This window comes from Amaranthus tricolor, chromosome 14 (assembly GCF_026212465.1).
Source record: "Amaranthus tricolor cultivar Red isolate AtriRed21 chromosome 14, ASM2621246v1, whole genome shotgun sequence".
NCBI lineage: Eukaryota > Viridiplantae > Streptophyta > Magnoliopsida > Caryophyllales > Amaranthaceae > Amaranthus > Amaranthus tricolor.
The window spans coordinates 6261900-6284731 of record NC_080060.1 but is presented as its reverse complement, the minus strand read 5'-3'; the positions used below and the strand labels follow the sequence as shown (position 1 = coordinate 6284731).

The 22832-nt window shown below is 36.4% G+C and overlaps 2 protein-coding genes, 1 long non-coding RNA gene and 2 pseudogenes across 5 annotated transcripts; all 5 read right to left on the bottom strand.

Moving 5' to 3' along the window:
* Nucleotides 1-1121: 1121 nt before the first annotated feature.
* LOC130800025 (importin subunit beta-1-like) lies at nt 1122-5652 on the bottom strand. Of its 2 annotated transcripts, XM_057663354.1 has the most exons (4): nt 5403-5645; nt 4918-5020; nt 1866-4279; nt 1122-1773 (listed from the first exon to the last, which is right to left on the bottom strand). In XM_057663354.1, the coding sequence occupies exons 3-4, from the start codon at nt 4265-4267 to the stop codon at nt 1575-1577; spliced, it is 2601 nt and encodes an 866-aa protein (XP_057519337.1). In that variant the 5' UTR covers nt 4268-4279; nt 4918-5020; nt 5403-5645; the 3' UTR covers nt 1122-1574. The 2 variants fall into 2 exon arrangements, with proteins under 2 accessions (XP_057519337.1, XP_057519338.1); XM_057663355.1 differs by lacking the exon at nt 4918-5020 and having other exon boundaries at nt 5403-5652.
* Nucleotides 5653-7797: 2145 nt separating this feature from the next.
* On the bottom strand, nt 7798-8865 carry LOC130800023 (serine/threonine-protein phosphatase 7 long form homolog). 2 transcript variants are annotated; one of them, XM_057663352.1, is made up of 2 exons: nt 8577-8865; nt 7798-8498 (listed from the first exon to the last, which is right to left on the bottom strand). In XM_057663352.1, the coding sequence occupies exon 2, from the start codon at nt 8307-8309 to the stop codon at nt 7899-7901; it is 411 nt and encodes a 136-aa protein (XP_057519335.1). In that variant the 5' UTR covers nt 8310-8498; nt 8577-8865; the 3' UTR covers nt 7798-7898. The 2 variants fall into 2 exon arrangements, with proteins under 2 accessions (XP_057519335.1, XP_057519336.1); XM_057663353.1 differs by having other exon boundaries at nt 8026-8498.
* A 5-nt stretch (nt 8866-8870) lies between these two features.
* On the bottom strand, nt 8871-9681 carry LOC130800024 (uncharacterized). The gene is made up of 3 exons (XR_009039355.1): nt 9247-9681; nt 9072-9159; nt 8871-8996 (listed from the first exon to the last, which is right to left on the bottom strand). It is a non-coding gene; the product is annotated as an uncharacterized LOC130800024 (long non-coding RNA).
* A 3127-nt stretch (nt 9682-12808) lies between these two features.
* LOC130799222 (pentatricopeptide repeat-containing protein At1g55630-like) lies at nt 12809-14293 on the bottom strand (annotated as a pseudogene).
* Nucleotides 14294-16508: 2215 nt separating this feature from the next.
* On the bottom strand, nt 16509-17882 carry LOC130799221 (pentatricopeptide repeat-containing protein At1g55630-like; annotated as a pseudogene).
* Between the last annotated feature and the right edge of the window lie 4950 nt (nt 17883-22832).

Below are 22832 nucleotides of genomic sequence, written 5' to 3'. Positions count from 1 at the left end.
ATAAATGAAGAAAGAAAATAAAATATGAACAAAATTAAAAAAAAATTTAAATGTATGAGTGTGATTAAAAAAAATGTGGCAAATCATTGTCTAAAAATAAAAATAAAACAAAATAAATATAGTGAATCAAAATTAATAATATCTCTAGTTTTCTCACTAATTTATAAAATATAGAAACATCCCAATATATGATTTTCATACATGAATTTTTAATAATTTTTACATATATATAATTAAAGATATTATTAATTTAAATATACATTACGTTGCATAAAAACTCTAATATTGCATTCAACATCTTGTTGTCAGTACTCTTCAAATTCTCGTGGGCTTGTGGCGTTAGCCTTTAGGTCAGTTTTTTATAATGAAAACGATTCATTTTGTGGGGAACAAGAGTACTAAACCAATGACGGAAAGAATGAACCACCAACAAATAATCAACTTACTGATGCTGACGAATTTATTCAGATATAATCATTTATTTAATCTAATATTTTGTATTTTTGGAGAGATTGCAACAATAGTGTTTAGCAAAATGTTTGAAAATAAATGGGTCATTTAAATTGGATGCAAGGTTTTAAAGAGAAAAAAAGATATAAATGAAAAAGACATTTTTAAATTGTAGCAAAGTAAAAAAAAAGGATTAAATTTAATTCAAAGAAAGAGAGAGTACTGCTTGTTATACTCGTCACCATTGTTCTGTCACTTTTAACTTTGCAGACATTCCCCACCATTCTTTTTAATTCTCATCCACGTAAATATAATGTACCCACCAATCCTTCATCTTAGTGTCATCCAATGGTGTTCCAAAATCATAGGGTCGGAGGGAGTATCACTTGAGGGAGCGCGCAAAAGAGGTATTCAAATCCGTATAACAGGATGATGTTTTCTTTTTGATGTTAGAAATTTACTAGTATACTATACCAGCAAAATACAACCTATACAGTTCCTTTCCCCATTTCCTCTCTTGTACATTTGGTTCTAAGTGAAGGAAGACTTAATTCCATTTTCATTTCGTTTCTTTCCCTACTTATCTTTCTATTTAAAGGGTGCATAATATTCACCGGGTACCGCACAAATGCAAACTTGTAGTTTGTAAACCGAAGATTGAGCCATACTCATTGAAAAGCTTCAACGTTCATGCAGAGTGCAAATTGATAACAAGTATAAGAACGATGTTCTAGATCAAAACTAAACTTGAGTATTTACCATATACTTCTATGACTACATAAATAAAAATTAGAGGATGAAAAACAAAAAAAAAGACTCAAACCACCAAAGTAGTGGATGCATTGAATTAATCAAAGTTTCACAAGACCAATAAGAGGTCACCGTCTTTCTCCGGTGGCTTTCATAGATAAGGATCATTTACTAAATTTTCCCACTTCCCCTTCCCCATTCCCCCTTGTAAAAGAACCCTAACCTGAGATCCTGAAACCATAAAACATAGGTGACTAAAACCTTGTGAAACCTCGGACTCTTGAATCCTCAGATAAACCCAACCCACAATGCTGAGAATGAAGGCAATGACAACAGTAACATTTTTCTGTGGCACTTGAGAATATTTATAGACCTTATGAGACCATGACCTGACCAATCATACCCTGAGTCCATAATGCAGTATCCTTTATCTGCTCATCACCAGATTCAAGACATTCATGAATGAATTCAGCGAAAAATGTGCATTCTTTCAAAAATATCTTAGCATTTGGACCAAGTGCATCCGTGAGGTCACCCAAAGCTGCAATTGCAGCTTTTGTCACACTCTCGTCTCTGCAAGGCAACCAGAAAACAAATGACATATGGTAACAAAAACAAGTGAACAAAGTAACAAAATTCCGAGGTCAAGGGAAGATATGGCATACCTTTGTTTGTCCCTAAAGATAAATTCTAAGAACTGCAGAAGATGTTTCGCATGTGGAACAAGAAGCTCAGGCTTTGCATCTTTTAGACCCTGAAGTATACCAGAGTAAGCTTCAAATATGCTTCGCTTCAGAATGTTACCATATTCCATTATTTCATCATCATTAGTGTCCATCTGAGCACACACTTCAGATGCACTCTGCAACATGGGTATAGCATAACTGAGGTACTTTTCAAACTCCGCTCCAATTGCAAGAGCAATATCACCAAAGCATGAGAATATTGGCGGTTTGACAGAACGATGTAGATCACCACTGGAAAGATTTCTGAGAAGGAGGGACATTACTTGATCGCAATATGGTAAAATCTTATCATCCAGAGCACGACAAATATCACCAACTACCCCAACAGTGATGCTACAAACCTGATATTCTTCAAAATTTGTCAAACCCATTTCTAAATACTTGTAGAGCTCAGACATATATTTGCCAAAGTCTGGTCCAGTTGCATATGCCAATGCACCAATTGCTAGCATAGCCTCTTCGTTTACTGTGGAGCTGCGGCAAGAGAAGATTTTCAAAAACAAGAGCATGATTTGATCAGCATACTGAAGAATGATCTTCGACTCATCGACATTAAGTTTCTGGATGATAACCTGCAGGACGCCACAGAGTAGTGCTTGCAAATCTTCTCGTTTTTCTTTATCAATTGGTAGATCGAAAGACTGGGATAGCTTGGTCATTATAGCATGAAGCAGTTGTTCTATAATCTGAGTTGTTTCTGGAACATTAGCACATCTAACTATCTCATTTAATGTTTCATATGAAGCAGATCGAAGTTTAGAGTCATTGCCATCTGTTCTATCAGCAGCAGCAATGAGAGAAGCTATAATCTGCGGCAGATAAGGTGTGAGGCTTGATGAGGTTGCTCCACTATCCTCAAAACCCTGTGCAAGGTAATAGATGGCACCACATATTTTCTCAGCCACGTGTGGGGTGTCCTTGATACTCTCCAACAGAACACCCAAAACAGGTTGTAAGTTGGCAGCGGTAATGACAGAAAATCCAGAAGATGGACAATGCAGCAGCTCAAATATACGGCTCAATGTCCACGCAGTTGTGTCCTTTACATGACTGTTTTGATCGTTCATTGCCTTCAGCAGGAAGTCCAACCCTGCATGGACCAGCGGAGAAAGCCTGTCAACACTGGGGCCTTCAAGGATTGAGCCAAAAGCAAATGTAGCTGCTTCTCTACAACGCCATTCTGGACTAGATATATTAGCCTCCACAAAAGGCATCACAAGTGGCACAATAGCATCACCAACTGTCTTTGCCACAAGTCCCAAGCATGTCCCGCCAGCCATCGACACATTCCAAATGCTGTCGTCCTGGTCCTGATCCTCCTCTTGCTTTAATAAAGTTTCTAACAGCATTGGTACCAAAAATTGCAAGGCCTTCCCAATAAAACGAGAATGAGGAGGGTCTGACTGGTCACTCTCTATTTCAAATGATTCTTGAATCTCAATCTCTTCATCACATATGGAGCTCCAAAATTCAATTGCTTGAAGAGCAACAACCTCTTCATCTTCTTTTACTGCTTTTGATGTGAGCTCAAAGAGAGCCTGCATGTAAGGCTCTAGCACTTCATAGTACATTGAAGCTATAGCCACAAGACACTCATAAGCAGCCTGCCTAACCTCCACCTCCTGAGATGTTGCAGTGTCACATACCACTTTCATGATGTAATTTCGCTCCAATTCATTTTCAAAGTTAGTTTGCGCAAAAGCAAGAGCATTATATAGAGCCTTTGTAGCTGCAAGACGAATTTCTGCACTATGTTGAGCAAGGTTCATGCCCTGAACAACAGCTGTAAGAATGGAATTAACTTCACTTTGCTCAAGCTCCTCATGAGATATCTCCTCGCAAACATATCCAAGAGTCTCCAATGTTGCTTGCTTCAACAAAGCTGAACTATCTGGTTGAGTCATGTTATTAAGCAATGAACCAATCAAATCAGGCCACTCCTTCCTTGGAATTTCAATAGAGGAAATTTTGGCAACTACTTGAGCTGAAGTGTGCCATGCTTCCTGTGTCATGGATCTTAGTGTCCTCAAAAGTGACTCTTTAATTTGTTGCTTAATAGACGCATCAATAGCAACCCACTGTTGCAGAAGATGTTCTTTTCTGGAAACATCTTTCGCATCTAATGAATTTTTCAGCACTATACCAGCCAACCTGCGAGATTCGATTGGCTTGCCATCATTTGATAGCTCGACTGACAATGCAAGCAAGAAACCAGACGGGTTTTGCTCCTGGAACTGTTTGAGGCTATTCTCAGCTTCTGTGCGAATTTTTGCATCAGGAGATTGTGCAGCCAGCAAATATGAAGTAATTTCTGTAGTCATTTTCAGTTGACACTGCATGAAGAGAACAATAAGGATCATAAACAAAGAATAACAACAATTAAGCCAAAAAATGACATTTGATCTTTGCACCAGAATAAATGATTTCAGAAAATCATGCTATAGTTTACAGTAAGGTGGACCAAGGATAGAATTATAGGAACACTAAATTCAATGGAAGACACCAAATGATTAATGTCAACAATAGAATTCTTATCATTGAAAATCAGGGGAAAATAACTAGGGATAAGGTAGAGAGTATCCACAACAGAGAATGAAATCAGTAAATCAGCAATCGATATCCACACAGCAATTTTCGTAACAAGCAAATGGAAAAAAAACAATAGAATTGCATAAAGCAAGTAAGAGTAGGATAAAAATCAAAATTGCGGATTTTAATCCCAACAAAACCTTTAAAGTTTCCATATTGCTGAATGAATATCATTCTAGGCACTTGCTAAATGCCAAAACAAACTGTGTATACCGTATTAGTATAAGGTAACAATTTGTCCATGTTTCTAGAAAATATGAATATCAATTATTATTAAATTGGGGTGTAACAAAATCAGGAATAATTTCAGAGCAAGAAAACAGCATAAAGGTCTTTGCACAATTAATTTATGCAGATTAAAAGGCAAAACATATAAATGTACCCTGAAATGCAGCACAATAATGATCAGCTACTGTACAAATTAGACTAATTAGCCCCATAACGATCTAGTAACCAGTAATAGCAGCGCGATAGAGTCTCCATGCCTGAAAAAACACTAACATTTCAAGCAACAAAACAAGAAACCAATAAAGGAAGCAATTTCTTTTTCTTGAAGCAAAAACAAGAGAAACAACAAAAGAAAGCACACTATTACTAGCACACATAGAAAACAAATTAGATACATAATTAAGCATAAGAAAAAACCTAAAATAGATGAACCATTAAAAACAAATGCAACAGTAATAAGCAAAGAATAAAATCCTATACTAAAACTCAACAAACGTTAAAAAAACCTAAAATCATATTTTTAAAAAATCTAAACAATCAACAAAAAAGGAGGCAGATCTACGACAAATCAAACACAGAAACAGTAAAATGATGCTGGATAATACACAAAAACAAAAAGATGGAATACAAAAGAATTACCTAAGAGTGAGAGGAGCAAAGTGAATAGAAACCCTAATTACAGAAGCAAGAGGATCAAAGAGAAGGGGATTGCGAAGATGATAATGAGGAGAGAGAAAATATGAAATTGCAATTCGAATGAGTAGAAGAGGCGGGAGGTTTAATCCAGAGCGAGTTTACTGGTAAATGACTTTGCCGAGTACAAGCAAGGGGAGTGAAGGAGGCCCGTTGTCACTGCTGCCCGACAAACCCTAGATTTTTCAAATTTCATAAGTGCCCTACTTTTCGTTCGTCTTATTAATACTTATCTATCCGTCTTCATGAAAATACATCCAAATAATTAAATTAGAGAATAAGATAAAAAAATTAAATGAATGTAAGAAATATATGGTTAAGATGGAGAGAAATAATAAGTTTGTAAATGAGATTTAAAGAAAGAAAGTGCAGTTTTTGCCAAAAAAAAAATAATGCAAAATTAATAGGACAAACAAAAATGAAAAGAAATACAAATTAAGAAGGGCAGTGAAAATATAAAACAAATTTTCAAATATGACAGTTTTACTATGAGATCATGGACTAGTTCAAAATAATTCATTACTAATAATCTTAAAATCATTTATAACCTTAATATGATATTCACAATTTAAAATTGATCATTTTATAACCATAAAATAATCATTTACAATTTTTTAGTGATATAAGAGTATTAAATAAATTAACTAATTGTATGTGTTCAACGCATGGTTAGAGATCTTGTACAAAGATTGTTTTTTAATTTCATACTCATCCATCTCGCTATTATCTTCCCGTTTACTCTTTCTTCCTTTTGATTTGGTATCAAAGATAAAGTAAATTATTTTTAAGAAAATGTTGATATTTGATGATAAATAACGAAAAATTAAATTGTGTGGATGAAATTAATAAAGTATTACTCCCTCTTATTTAACTTATTAGTCTTACTTATTTTTTTTATATTTGTCGAGATAATATTTTGACCCTTAATATCTCAAATTATGTTTAATTAAAAATTATGAAAATTTAATATTAATAATTTTTGCATTGAAATGAATCAAACAAAATCCCACTTGACTATATTTTAACTTATATATCAAGAATAAATATATATTAAGATTGATAAGTGAATAGTAACCCAAAAATAAATAGGATTAATTGGAAGAATAGGAGGGAGTAAAATGTATAAAGTAGTGGTTCAGTTTTAAAGATAAAAATAATGTAAAATAAAAGAAACAACCTAAAATAAAAAATGATGATAAATGAGAGGATCAGAGGAAATACTTTATGTTGAATTTACAATCACTCGTTTTATATTTTATTTATTTCTAATTCATAAGCTAGTAATTTTAAATTCATCACTTATAATATTAAAGTGATCAATTATAATCTTAAAATAATCATTATTTAAAGTAATCATTTTTAATTATGTTAAAGTCAAAGATCGAAGAAATGTAAGCACCTAGATTTCAGTACGTAAGCAAGAAAATGAAAAATTGAACATTTAGCAACCACTTAAGTTGAACTAAAATCATCACAAAGGGAAATAACGAGACAATGATGTAAATAATATCATCAGCTCGTACTGCATGATCAATATTCCATTGGCCAATTGTCTCCCACCAAACACACTCTTTCAAATAAGAAACTAATTTATTACATAAAATACTTCCTCTGTTCTAAATACTTAGCTACTTGAGGATTTTTAACACTATTAATCATTCAAGTTTATTTTGTATATTGAGTCTAATGTATAAGAAAAAGTATAGTTAACTGGGATCTTAATTGAATCCTTTAATCTCATACTTTTATAATATTAAGATTTTATAGTTTTTAGAAGTGTATAGTTCAACATAAATAATCAAAATACAATTGGATAAATCAAATACAACAAATATAGTGGAACGGAGCAAGTATAACATCCGCACCCAATGAAGTTGCGGTCAAATGTGGCAAAGGCATGATGAAACATGTGTATAGTATGAAGCTTAACCATAAATTTCATAAAGCAAAAACAGCCCGTCTTGTATGAGATTGTCTCACGGTGAGACGACCTCAATACAAGAAGCCCATAAACTAAAAGTTTCTATTTTTATGGAGTCATTTCCCAGAATAATGTTTAAAAAAAAAAATTTCCCACTTTACCTAATTTGGGAAAGAATTTCCCAGAATACCGTCCACGTGGAAAAGTCTTTTTTTTTTTTTTTCAGACCAAACCGCCACTTGAAATGGCGGTTTACATAAAGCACAAAAACGCCACATGAAGTGGCGGTTTGGTCAAGGCAAACCGCCATCTCATGTGGCGGTTTGATCCCTGGTAAACCGCCACTTCATGTGGCGGTTTGCTGGTGGCCTGCAACAATTTTTTTTTTCTTTCATTTCCCCTAAATAGTGAACGTAACCTGCATTAAACTAGTTCAATACCATCTATTCCATATTAATCAATTACGAACCAGCTTGATTTGAAAAAATTAATTATGAAAATAATGCGAAGATATATTACAATCATGAACATACAAAGTTAAAATCATACAAGAATATACAAGAAGTTAAAATAATATAAGAATATACAAAGTTTGTTAAACTACAACCCCCGGCCCCTTTTGTTTTGCGCACCGGTGGATGATGATGGTGTGAACTCGTTAACCTCCGCAATGACATTAAGAGTAGGAGCTCGTCGTTGACTAGCACGCTGATATGTGATAATCCTTTGCGGAGGCGATGGATGTGGCGGAGGAGTGTTGATGGAAGACGGGGGAACGAACGGCGACATAGTAGCGGATGTCGATGGCGATCTGGAAGACCGACCCTGAGTAGATGAACGCTGGCGGCCTCTTGTGGACCGAGAACTGGATCCTCCGGAAGAGCTACCTCGATGGGCTGAACTCCTTGGAGAAGGAGTGTGGAATGTGTCATCTACGTCGTCAATGACGGGTGGAGTCGGTATGAGGTACTCATAACCCGCTTGACTCAATGCATCGGTCAACGACGCATTAATGGAGCCTAAGGTCTGAGAACATGCCGATAGCCCATGTCAACTGGCGATGTAGCGGCCCCTTGAATCGTGTCATTACATTGTATCAACACCGATCGGATGCGCTCAGCCTGTTTGTTATCATTATATTGTTAAAACAGTTACTTAAAACTATTACTATTTGTTATGAGTGTTGAAAGAAAACGTACCAGTAACGTAGATGTCGGATGGTAATGTGATCCTGGCTGCGCAAATGCGGTGTTCGTTAGGCGTAATATGGAGATGCGCCTGTACCAACTCATGTACATAGCAGAGCTATGACCTGTGAAGTTATCTCCTCCAATCAATGTAGATGCTCGGTCGTTCCACGCATCTACATGCGATCTATGTCGTACGAGGTAGTTCTTGTCCCCAGTCCTCCGATCGATCGCATGTAGTTGACGTTGGGTGTCACAGGCTTGCGGAATTACCTGCTCCAAACCGAATTGATGCATGACACGATCCGGGAGATGTAGCTCGACGATGTCAAAGCAAATAAGAGGACAACGCGATCTCCAAATCTCGTGGCCCGATGTACATATGTGCGGTAGAGCTTCCATCTTAGCCGCTGTGTAAGGCTGCCATGTCATCTGTAATAGAAATGAATATGCTTAGTAATGTATACAATTTATTCATAACTAATACAAATAGTAAATGTTACTAACCTGCTCGTCCCGTTGTCGATCTAGTGCGTCCCTGTAGTAGACGAGAGTATGTGGGGAGTGGGATCTCGAAAGATATACGCGAAGCTAGCTGCAAACAAATAAACATTGATTAACATTTTCATCTATCATAAAATAGTGAAATTATGAATTTGAATAGTGAATTGAGTGTTGCTACCTTACTGCCAAAGGATCCATCCCGCGCCGATGCTGTGACCCTAATATCGGTTCAAAATCATCCGCGTCATCTTCCTGATCATGTTGCCCATCCGGTCGACCCGTCCGAATAATGGGCCTCCCTATATGAATGTGCTCCCATGACCATATCTGTAACAACATCAAGCATCCACCCATTTCCTTGGCACCCTTACGAGATGCTCGACATAAGTTACGATACAGATACGCTAGGGTAGCACTTCCCCAACTGTACTCATCTACGCGCTCCAAGTCTCCCAGTAGAGGGAGACAGATCAACTGTACCGAGTCGCCGCTCTTGTCCGGAAACAAGATGCATCCAAACAGGTACAAAATGTAAGCTCGGGCATGTCTGTCAACCGTCACATCATCTGCATCATCCTCAAGCGCGCTAAAATGCTGTCGAAGTCAAGTCAGCTTCAATGACGATCCAACGATGATCTTCGGCTGGGTGGGGTCTTGAGGGTTTTCCGGCCAAACCCCTAGCAGCTCATGTACTAATGCTGGCCAATTTCCCTCCCCATGGCCAATGACTGCTTGTCCTTCAACCGGCAGTCCCATGATAACTGCCACATCTTGCAACGTGATCGTTGCCTCGCCAATTGTGAGGTGGAAGGTATGTGTCTCCGGCCTCCACCTCTCCACCAATGCAGTGATAAGAGCTCGATCGAGCTCTAAGCCCCCGCCCAACAACCGGTGAATGTATCTGAAACCAGCTAGCTCAACTACGTCTAATACCCTGTCATCCACCTCCCACCGTAACGTACTCGCCTGGTAGTGCTAACGAGTAACCAATTGGGCAGTGGAGCCCTCCCACGCAGCTACGCTCCTGTGTGTCGCCTGAAGCGTAAGCACTGATGGAACAACTGGGCCCGGCATCGCCATGATCGCTGTTACGTGTTTTTCATCGCCATAAGTGTTATAAAAATCATAAAAATATCATGACTTCCCTCGCATTATCCAAATTTGCAACCAATTCAACATGTTTTTCAATGGGATAATGATCTTTCATGTGATATCTCCACCAATTTGCTACCAATTTGCAACCAATATCATGACTTCCTCACCCCAATACACTATAACGGGAAGTGTAAATTTGAATACAAGAATTTGTGATACTAAGGTATTAGAACACTTATTATAAGGTTCATTTCAAATATAAAAGCTAAAAATACCATGAATATATACAAAAACCATTAAACTAACCCTACAAAGTAATAAACTTTCATTGAAGCATTTCATCAAACACTTTATATGCATACAAAAAAAATCCTAAAATTCAACTACAAATGTGTAAAACGTAAGCTTAAATCATGAAAACAATAGAATGTAACAAACAATTAACGTTTTTATAACTTCAATTCAAACAATAATGAACAAAAAAAACAATTTGCATATTGAACAAAAATTAGGGTTTTATTCATACCTTAAATGAGGATGAAAATGAACTAGTACACAAGGAGAAGATGGGAATGTAGTTGATTAGCTTAGTTGAATGAGAGGAATTGTAAATTTGAAGTAAATGAGAGTGAAGAATTTTTTTTTTTTTTTTAGCAAAACCGGCAGCAAGTTGAATGAAGAGCAAAATGGAATGCAGTGAACAACATCTCACGACATTTGGAGATTTGTACTAATACCAAACCGCCAAATCAAGTGGCGGTTTACTCCACTTTACTTTTTTTTTTTTTAAAAAAAAAAAATTTACCTTAACCAAACCGCCATCTCAGATGGCGTTTTACTCCAAATGCCTGAATAAAACCGCCATTTCATGTAGCGGTTTCATTAAAAAAAAAAAAAAAAATTCTCAAAGCAATCCTACGTGGACGGTAAACTTGGAAATACTTTCCCATTTTAAGGAAAGTGGGAATTTTTTTTTAATTTGGCCATAGATTGGGAATAAACTCATTTTTATGTTATTTTTAACCCAAATATAAGGCATATCTGATGCGAATATGATGATGATTGATCCAAGAACCCGATTAATCCTTCCAAGAACAATGCCAAGAACAATCTTGACACAATGAAACACACACAAAAGCCTTAAGTTTTTTGTATGAAAACAGAAGGTGATCAGAACAATTCCTTTGGAATGGTTCTGTGTCGTGGATAGAAACAAGCGACCTTCACTCAGCCACTGGCCTTTTCCTCACACTCAAATTAAGATTCACTCTCATAATTCTTGTGAAAAAACTGAATATTCTCTTTGCTTCACTCACAAAGAAATCACTCAGGATAGTAATTGCAAACAATTTACTTGAAGGAAAGTTTGTTAACTAAATCTGAATTCTGAATTGTTTATTACAAAAGTGACGCTCTCCTTATATAGAGCTCTCAACTAACATAAGGGCTATATTAGCACACGCCTCATTAAAAAGACATGTGCTATTACAAAACACTTAAAACAGAAAACAGAAAACAAAAAACACTTGAACAAATTCTAATCTGAAAACTGTCGAGCAGCCCTCCTTCAGCTCAGCTTCTAGGACTCTACGTGAATTGTTAGCATAGTCCTCGGACCTTGATGGCTAGAACCAAGTACCAAGATTCCATTTTCACTTTAACCCAGGTCCTGGATGCACAGGTTTGGTCTCCACGTGTTGTGCAAGATGGCCTGGTCGCTAGTTCTGCTGCTGTGCTGTTCTGAAGCCACGACCTGTTCTGTGAGGTCTGTATGCAGCCTTGTGTGGCTCCTTTGGTATCTTCATTTGATACAACCACATTTGTATCAACTCCTCCCTCTTTGAAAAGAATTGTCCTCAATTCTAAGTCCTTCATGGCTGGGTGTTGCCTGCTGTTGGTTCAGATCTGCAAAATGCACACATTTGATCTGTGTTGTTGCTTCTGATCTAATGCACTTGTTCTGATGTTCATGCACACACATCCATTACTGTCATATGATCTGCTGTTGAGGGTTGTACTGCACTGCTGCTGCATTTAAGCTTGCTAATCTAATGCCCAATACACCTACTGCTTGTTGGTTGCTATTGATTTGAATGCTGACTTGTTCTTGAACTACTGTTTGCTGATCAATGCATCTGCTACTATTTATTGATACTAGTGCACACATTCTGCGTGCTGGACTACTGTATTGATCCTCCTGCTTATGGTCTGAATCAGGAAACCTACTGCTGGCCTGCTGTGATGGCCCGATGTTTTGTGCAGACACATACTGAACTATTGCTGTGTGTTGTTGCACATACCCAATAAAAACTGCTCATAACAAGCTTACCAAGTTCCCCATGATCATCACACATGCATGAATGCCCTTGTTCTCACTTGCATAATGAACCACACCCATATGTTAAGCAAACAAGCTTACCAAGAAGATTAGCTTGCTTATATTACCTAGACCACAATTAACTTGTATCAATATCTCACGGTGAGACCGTCTCATACGAGAATTTGTGAAGCAAAATCGGGTAATTGAAGAGTTTATCATACCATTTGCGCTCAACATTCATCGAGCACTGAAGCAAGAAAGCGGTGTATGTGTAAAAAATCAATTAATACCTCAAGTAACAGTTACAATGTCACAAACCCGCGACTCAGTATTTTCTATATTTCTTAAATCTTGAGATGCGATGGATATATTGCCCTTTCTTGATCATATCGTTGATTATTTCATGGGCTTTTGAAAGTTTACCATTGTTTCGCAATTTATTAATTAAGGTATTTTACACAAGAAAATTTGGGCTACAACCTCTTTTTTCCATTTCCTTTAGCATAGAGCACGCGTCCTCAAACTTTCCGGCCATACAAAGTCCCCGAATGATAGAGTCGTATGTAAAAACATTAGGCAGTTGTCCCTCCTCAATCATACCATTGAACAGTTGCTGGGCCTTCTCAAGCTCGCCTGCTGCAATGTATCCACTAATCAAAATAGTGTAAATGACAACATCGGGCTTGAAACCATTCTTGTTCATTTCTTCAAAGAAGTACTTGCAAGCATCCATATTACCTGCACGACTCAAACCATCGATCAATGTGGTGAAGTGGAGAGAATTGGGATGAATTCCAACTTCCCTCATATGATTCAAAAGATTGAGCGCAACATATGGCTTATCTCCTTTCCCAAGGACATGAAGAAGGAGGTTAAAAGTATGAATATCGGGATAATGTCCATTCCTAACCATTTGATCTAGCAACCGATGAACATGATCTATCTTACCTAGCTTATATTGTGCACAGATGAGTGTATTATAAGTTAGAGTGTCTGGCAAATGGCCATCAGCTACCATTTGCTGATACACCCCCTCAATCAACTTGTGCTGATTTATTCTAAGAAGGCAAACGAAAATTGCATTATAGGAACTTTTGAAAGGGCGGTAGTTAAACGTCTTTGATTTGATAAACCTTTCAACAATTGTTCTTTGCAACCCTAACTCATGACAACTACAAATCAAAATATTGAATGTTCGTGCAGTTACTGGATAGCCCTTCTCAGTCATCTCATCAACTAATCGCCACATTGCTTTAAACTCCTCAGCAGCCGCAAAAATCTTCATCAACAAATGGTACGCGTTCAATGTATGTTTGTAGTATTCCTCCTCACTAGACCATACAAAAAGCTTATAAGCCAATTTGGCACACAAAGTTTTATTTTCATAACTTATAATCTTCAAAATTTTTGAAAGAACTAGCCTAACAAGAAGGCCAGAAACCCTTACATTCAATTCATCCAATTCCAACTTCATATTATACCCAGGACCATCTTGCCTTAACACATCAAACAACCTATCTGCATTTTTCTGTGCAGTGTCCAAAAAATTCTGCTCAAGATCTAAACTACCCTGAATTCGACTGTCATCATCATCCTTTTTACAAGCATCAACATAAGAACTTTTCCAAAACTCCCTAATCAATTTTTGAATGGGGCCAAAATCATTCGTAGCATTAACACCATCACCATCACCATCTAAACTACAATTACAAATTGCTCGAGACAGGAAATGCGAGAACGGGGCAGGATGCAAAACCTTTCGACTCAATTGAGCAACAACGTTCATTGTCAACAGTCCTGGTCCTGACATTATATGAGCCCCATTCTAGGCACTTGCTAAATGCCGAAACAAACTGTGTATACCGTGTTAGTATAAGATAACGATTTGTCCATTTTTCTCGAAATCAAAAGTATTGTAGGAAAAAAAAAAATCAAAATTAGGGTTTATTACCTTCAAATCCGCCACTCCAGCACCTGTGAGGAGAGGGGAGAAGATCTGTCGCGGTGGGCCGGTGGCTGTGAGGAGGAGTAGAGCTGGGCGCTGGCAGTGTCGAGGGTGATGAGTGATGAGTACTGAATTGATTTGAGATTAGGGATGGCGTGCCGCAGTACTGTGAGGGTAGGGAGTCTGGGACTCTGGGTAAGTGCTACTGCCTAAGCGGGTATGTTAATATATTTTTGATATAAAAAATAAATAAAAATAAAACGGGTCCTCCAGATCCGCGGATCCAGGTCTGGGTATTTTTCTCAGATCCGGATCCGGACCCGTGAAATTTAAACGGATCCGGATCCGACGGGTCTATATTTTAGGACCTAGATCCGTTAAAAATGATACGGATCCACGGATCCGAGTCGGGTCCAATATATACTCTACAATTTTCTTATTTTTTCTCTTCTCATTATCATCTTCGCAATCCCCCTTCTTTTTGATCCTCTTTCTTCTGTAATTAGGGTTTCTTTTCACTTTGCTCCTCTCACTCTTAGGTAATTCTTTTGTATTTCATCTTTTTGTTTTTGTAATATCCAACATCATTTTACTGTTTCTGTGTTTTATTTATGGTAGATCTGCCTCCTTTCTTGTTGTTTGCTCATATTTTTTTTAAAAAAATGATTTAAGGTTTTGTAATACCTCAGATTTAGGTTGAAAAGGGATTGATAGACTATTCATATCAACAAGTTGCATCTTCTTTTCTAAGAAGCCCATTTGCTAAGAACTCCATAGTTAAGCGTGCTTGGTGGGGAGCAATCTTAGGATGGGTGACCTCCTGCGAAGTTTTCCCGGGTGCGCACGAGTGAGGCCAAAGTGCGCTGGAAAGACTTGTGTTGGTTTGTGGGGATAGTCTACAGTTTCTATGAGTAGTCACCAGCGGTCCGAGGGGCCGGGGTGTTACAAATGGTATCAGAGCAACCCTGCGACCGTGGCTGATAGTGTTCAGTGCACCTAGCGAGGGAAAAGATCCTGAAGTTACGGTTCAACGAGGACGTTGTATTCCTAAGTGGGGGTGAGTGTAATACCCCAGATTTAGGTTGAAAAGAGATTGATAGACTACTCATATCAACAAGGTGCATCTTCTTTTCTAGGGAGCCCATTTGCTAAGAACTCCATAGTTAAGCGTGCTTGGTGGGGAACAATCTCAAGATGGGTGACCTCTTAGGAAGTTTTCTCGGGTGCGCACGAGTGAGGCCAAAGTGCGTTGGAAAGACTTGTGTTGGTTTGTGGGGCTAGTCTACAGTCTCCATGAGTAGTCACCAGCGGTCCGAGGGGCCGAAGTGTTACAGGTTTTTTATAGGATTTTATTTTGCTTATTACTGTTACATTTGTTTTTTAATGGTTCATCCATTTTAGGTTTTTTCTTATGCTTAATTGTGTATCTAATTTGTTTTCTGTGTGTACTAGTAATAGTATGCAATCTATTGTTGTTTCTCTTGTTTTTGTTTCGAGAAAAAGAAATTGCTTCCTTTTTTCGTTTCCTTTTGTGTTGCTCGAATTGTTAGTGTTTTTTCAGGCATGGAGACTCTATCGGTTGCTATAACTGATTACTATATTGTCAATGGGCTAATTAGTCTATTTTGTACAATAGTTGATCATTATTCTGCTGCATTTCAGGCTACATTTGATGTGTTTCAGCCTCTTAATCTGCATAAATTAATTGTGCAAAGACCTTTATGCTGTTTTCTTGCTCTGAAATTATTCCTGATTTTGCTACACCACAATTTAATCATTTTTAATACTGATAATTTCGAGAAAAATGGACAAATCGTTATCTTATACTAACACGGTATACACAGTTTGTTTCGGCATTTAGCAAGTGCCTAGAATGGGGCTCATATAATGTTAGGACCGGCACTGTTGACAATGAACGTTGTTGCTCAATTGAGTCGAAGAGTTTTGCATCCTGCCCCGTTCTCGCATTTTCTGTCTCGAGCATTATGTAATTGTAGTTTAGATGGTGATGGTGATGGTGTTAATGCTACGAATGATTTTGGCCCTATTGAAAAATTGATTAGGGAGTTTTGGAAAAGTTCTAATGTTGATGCTTGTTTCGCAATTTATTAATTAAGGTATTGTACACAAGAAAATTTGGGCTACAACCTCTTTTTTCCATTTCCTTTAGCATAGAGCACGCGTCCTCAAACTTCCCGGCCATACAAAGTCCCCGAATGATAGAGTTGTATGTAAAAACATTAGGCAGTTGTCCCTCCTCAATCATACCATTGAACAGCTGCTGGGCCTTCTCAAGCTCGCCTGCTGCAATGTATCCACTAATCAAAATAGTGTAAATGACAACATCGGGCTTGAAACCATTCTTGTTCATTTCTTCAAAGAAGTACTTGCAAGCATCCATATTACCTGCACGGCTCAAACCATCGATCAATGTGGTGAAGTGGAGAGAATTGGGATGAATTCCAACTTCCCTCATATGATTCAAAAGATTGAGCGCAGCATATGGCTTATCTCCTTTCCCAAGGACATGAAGAAGGAGGTTAAAAGTATGAATATCGGGATAATGTCCATTCCTACCCATTTGATCTAGCAACCAATGAACATGATCTATCTTACCTAGCCTATATTGTGCACAGATGAGTGTATTATAAGTTAGAGTGTCTGGCAAATGGCCATCAGCTACCATTTGCTGATACACCCCCTCAATCAACTTGTGCTGATTTATTCTAAGAAGGCAAACGAAAATTGCATTATAGGAACTTTTGAAAGGGCGGTAGTTAAACGTCTTTGATTTGATAAACCTTTCAACAATTGTTCTTTGCAACCCTAACTCATGACAACTACAAATCAAAATATTGAATGTTCGTGCAGTTACTGGATAGCCCTTCTCAGTCATCTCATCAACTAATCGCCACATTGCTTTAAACTCCTTAGCAGCCGCAAAAATCTTCATCAACAAATGGTACGCGTTCAATGTATGTTTGTAGTATTCCTCTTCACTAGACCATACAAAAAACTTATAAGCCAATTTGGCACACAAAGTTTTATTTTCATAACTTATAATCTTCAAAACTTTTGAAAGAACTAGCCTAACAAGAAGGCCAGAAACCCTTACATTCAATTCATCCAATGCCAACTTCATATTTTACCCAGGACCATCTTGCCTTAACACATCAAACAACCTATCTGTATTTTTCTGTGCAGTGTCCAAAAAATTCTTCTCAAGATCAAAACTACCCTGAATTCGACTGTCATCATCATCCTTTTTAGAAGCATCAACATAAGAAATTTTCCAAAACTCCCTAATCAATTTTTCAATAGGGCCAAAATCATTCGTAGCATTAACACCATCACCATCACCATCTAAACTACAATTACAAAATGCTCGAGACAGGAAATGCGAGAACGGGGCAGGATGCAAAACCCTTCGACTCAATTGAGCAACATCGTTCATTGTCAACAGTGCCGGTCCTGACATTATAGAAGCCCCATTCTAGGCACTTGCTAAATGCCGAAACAAACTGTGTATACCGTGCTAGTATAAGATAACGATTTGTCCATTTTTCTCGAAATTATCAGTATTAGAAATGATTAAATTGTGGTATAGCAAAATCAGGAATAATTTCAGAGCAAGAAAACAGCATAAAGGTCTTTGCACAATTAATTTATGCAGATTAAGAGGCTGAAACACATCAAATGTAGCCTGAAATGCAGCAGAATAATGATCAACTACTGTACAAAATAGACTAATTAGCCCCTTGACAATATAGTAATCAGTTATAGCAACACGATAGAGTCTCCATGTCTGAAAAAACACTAACAATTCGAGCAACAAAAAAAGAAACGATAAAAGGAAGCAATTTCTTTTTCTCGAAACAAAAACAAGAGAAATAACAATAGAAAGCATACTATTACTAGCACACACAGAAAACAAATTAGATACACAATTAAGCATAAGAAAAAACCTAAAATGGATGAACCATTAAAAAACAAATGTAACAGTAATAAGCAAAATAAAATCCTATAAAAAACCTTAAATCATTTTTTTAAAAAAAAATCTGAGCAAACAACAAGAAAGGAGGCAGATCTACCACAAATCAAACACAGAAACAGTAAAATGATGCTAGATATTACACAAAAACAAAAAGATGAAATACAAAAGAATTACCTAAGAGTGAGAGGAGCAAAGTGAAAAGGAACCCTAATTACAGAAGAAATAGGATCAAAGAGAAGGGGGATTGTGAAGATGATAATGAGAAGAGAAAAAATAAGAAAATTGTAGAGTATATATTGGACTCGACCCGTATCCGTATCCGTTTTTACGGATCTGGATCCTAAAAATATAGACCCGTTGGATTCGGATCCGTTTAAATTTCACGGGTCCGGATCCGGATCTGAGAAAAATACCCAGACTCGGATCCGCGGATCTGGAGGACCCGTTTTTTTTTTTTTTTTTATATCAAAAATATATTAACATACCCGCTTAGGCAGTAGCACTTACCCAGAGTCCCAGACTCCCTCCCTCACAGTACTGGGGCACGCCATCCCTAATCTCAAATCAATTTAGTACTCATCACTCATCTCCCTCGACAATGCCAGCGCCCAGCCCTACTCCTCCTCAAAGCCACCGGCCCACCGCGACAGATCTTCTTCCCTTTCCTCATAGGCGCTGGAGTGGCGGATTTGAAGGTAATAAACCCTAATTTTGATTTTTTTTTTCTTACAATACTTTTGATTTATGTTGAGTAGTAGATATATGTCTAATGTTGAGTTTAGTGGTGATTTATGTTGAGTTTAGTGGTAATTTTTGATTTACATTGAGTAGTTTTTTATTTATTTGATGTTAGTGGTAGATTTATGTTGATTTATTTGAGTTTAGTGGTTGATTTATGTTGAGTTTAGTGGTAATTTTTGATTTATGTTCGAGTAGTTTTTTATTTATTTGAGTGTAGTGGCTGATTTATGTTGAGTTCAATGGTAATTTTTTATTTATGTTGAGTGGTTGATTTATGTTGAGTTCAATGGTAATTGATGACTAGTAAATTTATCAGTGTATTGTTGAGTAAATGGATAATCAAAATGATTGACTTGATGGTGCTTCTAGTCAACCTATTGAGCATCATATTCATGAATCATATGGGGAATTTGAGGGTAATGTTGATGTTGAGAATGAATCTACCGAACAAAGTAGTGCTAAAGGTAAGAAATTAACTTCGGAAGCATGGACTTATTTTGACCTTGTACATGTGAATGGTGTACAAATGGCAAAATGTAAGACTTGTAAGAAAATATTTTCCCACAAAGGGAGTAGTGGAACTTCACATCTTCTTAAACATGCTAAAAAAACATGTTCAAGTAGACATTTAAACCTTGCATCTAATCAATCACAATTAAAAGTGAAAAGAGAAATCGATTGATCTACTTACTTAGCAGTTAATGAAAAGCCAAAGAAAGTGGAAAGAGTAAGAAATACTCTTTATAATCTTTTCGATGAGTATAAAAGTCAATGTAATGTGAATGAAAGTTTTCCAGTGGAGACACAATTTGAGGATCTTGGTGATGAGGATGATTTCGCTAGGACTAAGACAAAAAATTGATTATGTGCCCATTAAAAGTGAAATTGATCAATACTTAGAGAGTCGTACTTTGCCGGAGAATAATGAATTTAATATACTTGCATGGTGGAAGATAGACCAAAGCTACCCAACTTTAAGAAAAATTGCCAAAGACATTCTTGCAATTCCTGTCTCATCGGTTGCTTCGGAAAGTGCATTTAGCACGAGTGGAAAGGTAGTTAGCGCTCACCGGTCTAGGCTTCATTCTCAAATAGTGGAGGCTTTGATGTGCTTGCAAAATTGGATGGTCGATGATGTCAAAGGTAATTTTATACTAATTTGCACATTTAGTCTATATTTTACTAACTAATGTAATTATATTTTTCGTTATTGAAGTTAATTTTGAAGGAACTTATGCTTGTTCAACTATCAACGAAGATGGTGAGGATGTGGAAATAATGGACAATCTTGATATGGTATTTATTTTGCGTTATAAATTTATAATCTTATATTCTTATATTTAAATTTTTAAAAATTGCATCTATTAATGGTTTTTTTTGGTTTGTAGGATATTGATGATGTTAGTGTTGAAGAATTTTGACAAATTGGGAACATTGGATGACTAAGAACATGAATGATTGACTTTTATTAATTATATTAAGTTATTTTGAATGTGTTTGTTGGATATTTTGAAGACAATTTTAAGTTGTATAATGTTTTTTTGGGTGATTCATTGTGAAATTATATATATTATTAACATTAGTCTATAAATATCGCTTTATTGCAATCTCAACACATTTAAAAATACAAAAAAAAAAAAGCAAAAACAAGTCAGGCTCGTTTTGGACCCGGATCCGGATCGGGGTCTTGAAAAACTGGACATGCGGATCTGGGTCCGGATCTGGATCCTGTTCTTGAAAACGGATTTGGACCGGGTCCACCTGGACCCGGATCCAGATCCGACCCGTTGCCATCCCTAAGTATAATACTTTGGCTTATCAAATTCTTTCTCTGTAATCTTTTTACACTTAAAACATCTGAAAACGTTAATTACAAAGTTTAAACCTTGTTGTACGCTTATTTATTCGTTTCATCAGATCAAATTGCATCGGTTTTATAATTTGATAGTAGAAGAGAATTGAAAAAAATTAGGGTTTGAATTTGGGAGAAAAATGTGATTTATAGGAAAGATAGTAGAGTTAGGATTTATGTTTTTTGGGGAAATTTATAAAACTGATGCAATTTGATCTGGTGAAGCGATTAAATAGGCGTATAACAAGGTTTAAGCTTTGTAATTAATGTTTCCAAACGTTTTTTTTGTGTAAAAAGGTCACGGAGAAAGAATTTGGTAAACCTTAGGGTTACCGCGTGAATTTTTTAAAAGCTTTGGTTACCACGTGGAATACCCAATACCTCCGAGTTACCACGTGGTATTTCCCTATATTTTTTGTCTTTTCTTTGTTAACTTCTTAGAAAATTTAATTTTATTTAATTGAATTTTAAATTATTGCGGTCTCATCAACTAATAAAATTTCAACATTTTGTGAGAATTTCTATTTGTTTTTATAAATTCACAAATTGAGTCGATAAAAGGAAGTTGGCATTTAGACTTATCAGCAACAAAACTACATCTACACTTTAAAAAGTTGTTTTACATTCAACAATCTTATCGGGCAAAAGCATGTGTTGCTTCTAAATAGTAATGTAAATACTTTCGAGTTTTGAGGGTATTTCTTTTGTTTTGAATTTCAAGTGAGGAAAATCTGTAAAATTCTTCAGTGTTGGGCTTTTTTCAAGGTGCTCCAACCTAATATTTACGGTTCTTTGACTCCAAAATATCATGTAGAGAAGCAAGACTAAGGTGAGAGGGTTGTGCGTGGAATATCACAAAATCTTTTATGCCTTTTGATTGGCATTACAAAATTGTTAAAAGGATTATAACTCGCGATTTATCTTTGATTTTAATGATTTAGTGTATAACATAAATTCAACACGTCCATTTTGGAGGTTGAGTAAAGTCTTTTAAAGTTAATCATTTCTAAGAGATTTAACTATCACTAAATACGAGGATATCCTTTGCCCTAATAAGTCCTAAGAAGTCAAATTGGTACTTCCTTGAGCTACCAAGTTTCAAAGAGCCCCAGTAATGTTGAGGTGGGAGACATTCCTACGTTTAAGCCTTGAAGCATTCGACTTATACTCATACTTGGAAGTTGAAACTATTTAGTCTCTGTATATAGTAGTACTAGTACGTTTTTTATTTTTATGATATTTATAATAAGTATTTATTGTATATAAAATATTTATTTATGATATGTGAAGTAGATATTTATAATATGTCACATAGTATTTATCTTTTTTTGTTTTTTTTTTAAATTATCTTTTGTTTTAAAACTTGGACCAGACTGGAAAAGGTCTCTCAAAAAAATCGCCTTTTGACAATTTGTATTTGATTAAAACCTTAATAATAAATTATATGATATATAACATATTCTCACTATCCCATTAAATTTGCATTATTTTCTATTTTAATTCGTCCCACTTAATTTGCATCATTCTATTTTTCGACAATGGTCTATCACTTTTTTTTAATGTCATCGATACATTTTAACTCTTTTTTAATTTCATCCACACAATTTATTCTCACTCTTTATTTATTATCACTTTTTAAAACTTACCTACTTTCTTTTTAATGCAATACAAAGAGGAGAGACGCGTAGATCAATAGTAACCGAAAACACCACTTAGTAAACAGTACCATGGGAGTTATTTTTAATGGGATGTAATGTAATCATGTAAGGAAAATTTTAATTTTCCCCCACATAATTCAGAAAAAAGATTCCACAAAA

Excerpts from the sequence above, each read along its gene's own strand:
- LOC130800025 (XM_057663355.1), bottom strand. The coding sequence starts at position 4,267 with ATGACTACAGAAATTACTTCATATTTGCTGGCTGCACAATCTCCTGAT. Across the intron at positions 1,774-1,865 it reads ATCTTTAGGGACAAACAAAG|AGACGAGAGTGTGACAAAAG; the intron begins GTATGCCATATC and ends GTTGCCTTGCAG.
- LOC130800023 (XM_057663352.1), bottom strand. The coding sequence starts at position 8,309 with ATGACACATTCCACACTCCTTCTCCAAGGAGTTCAGCCCATCGAGGTA.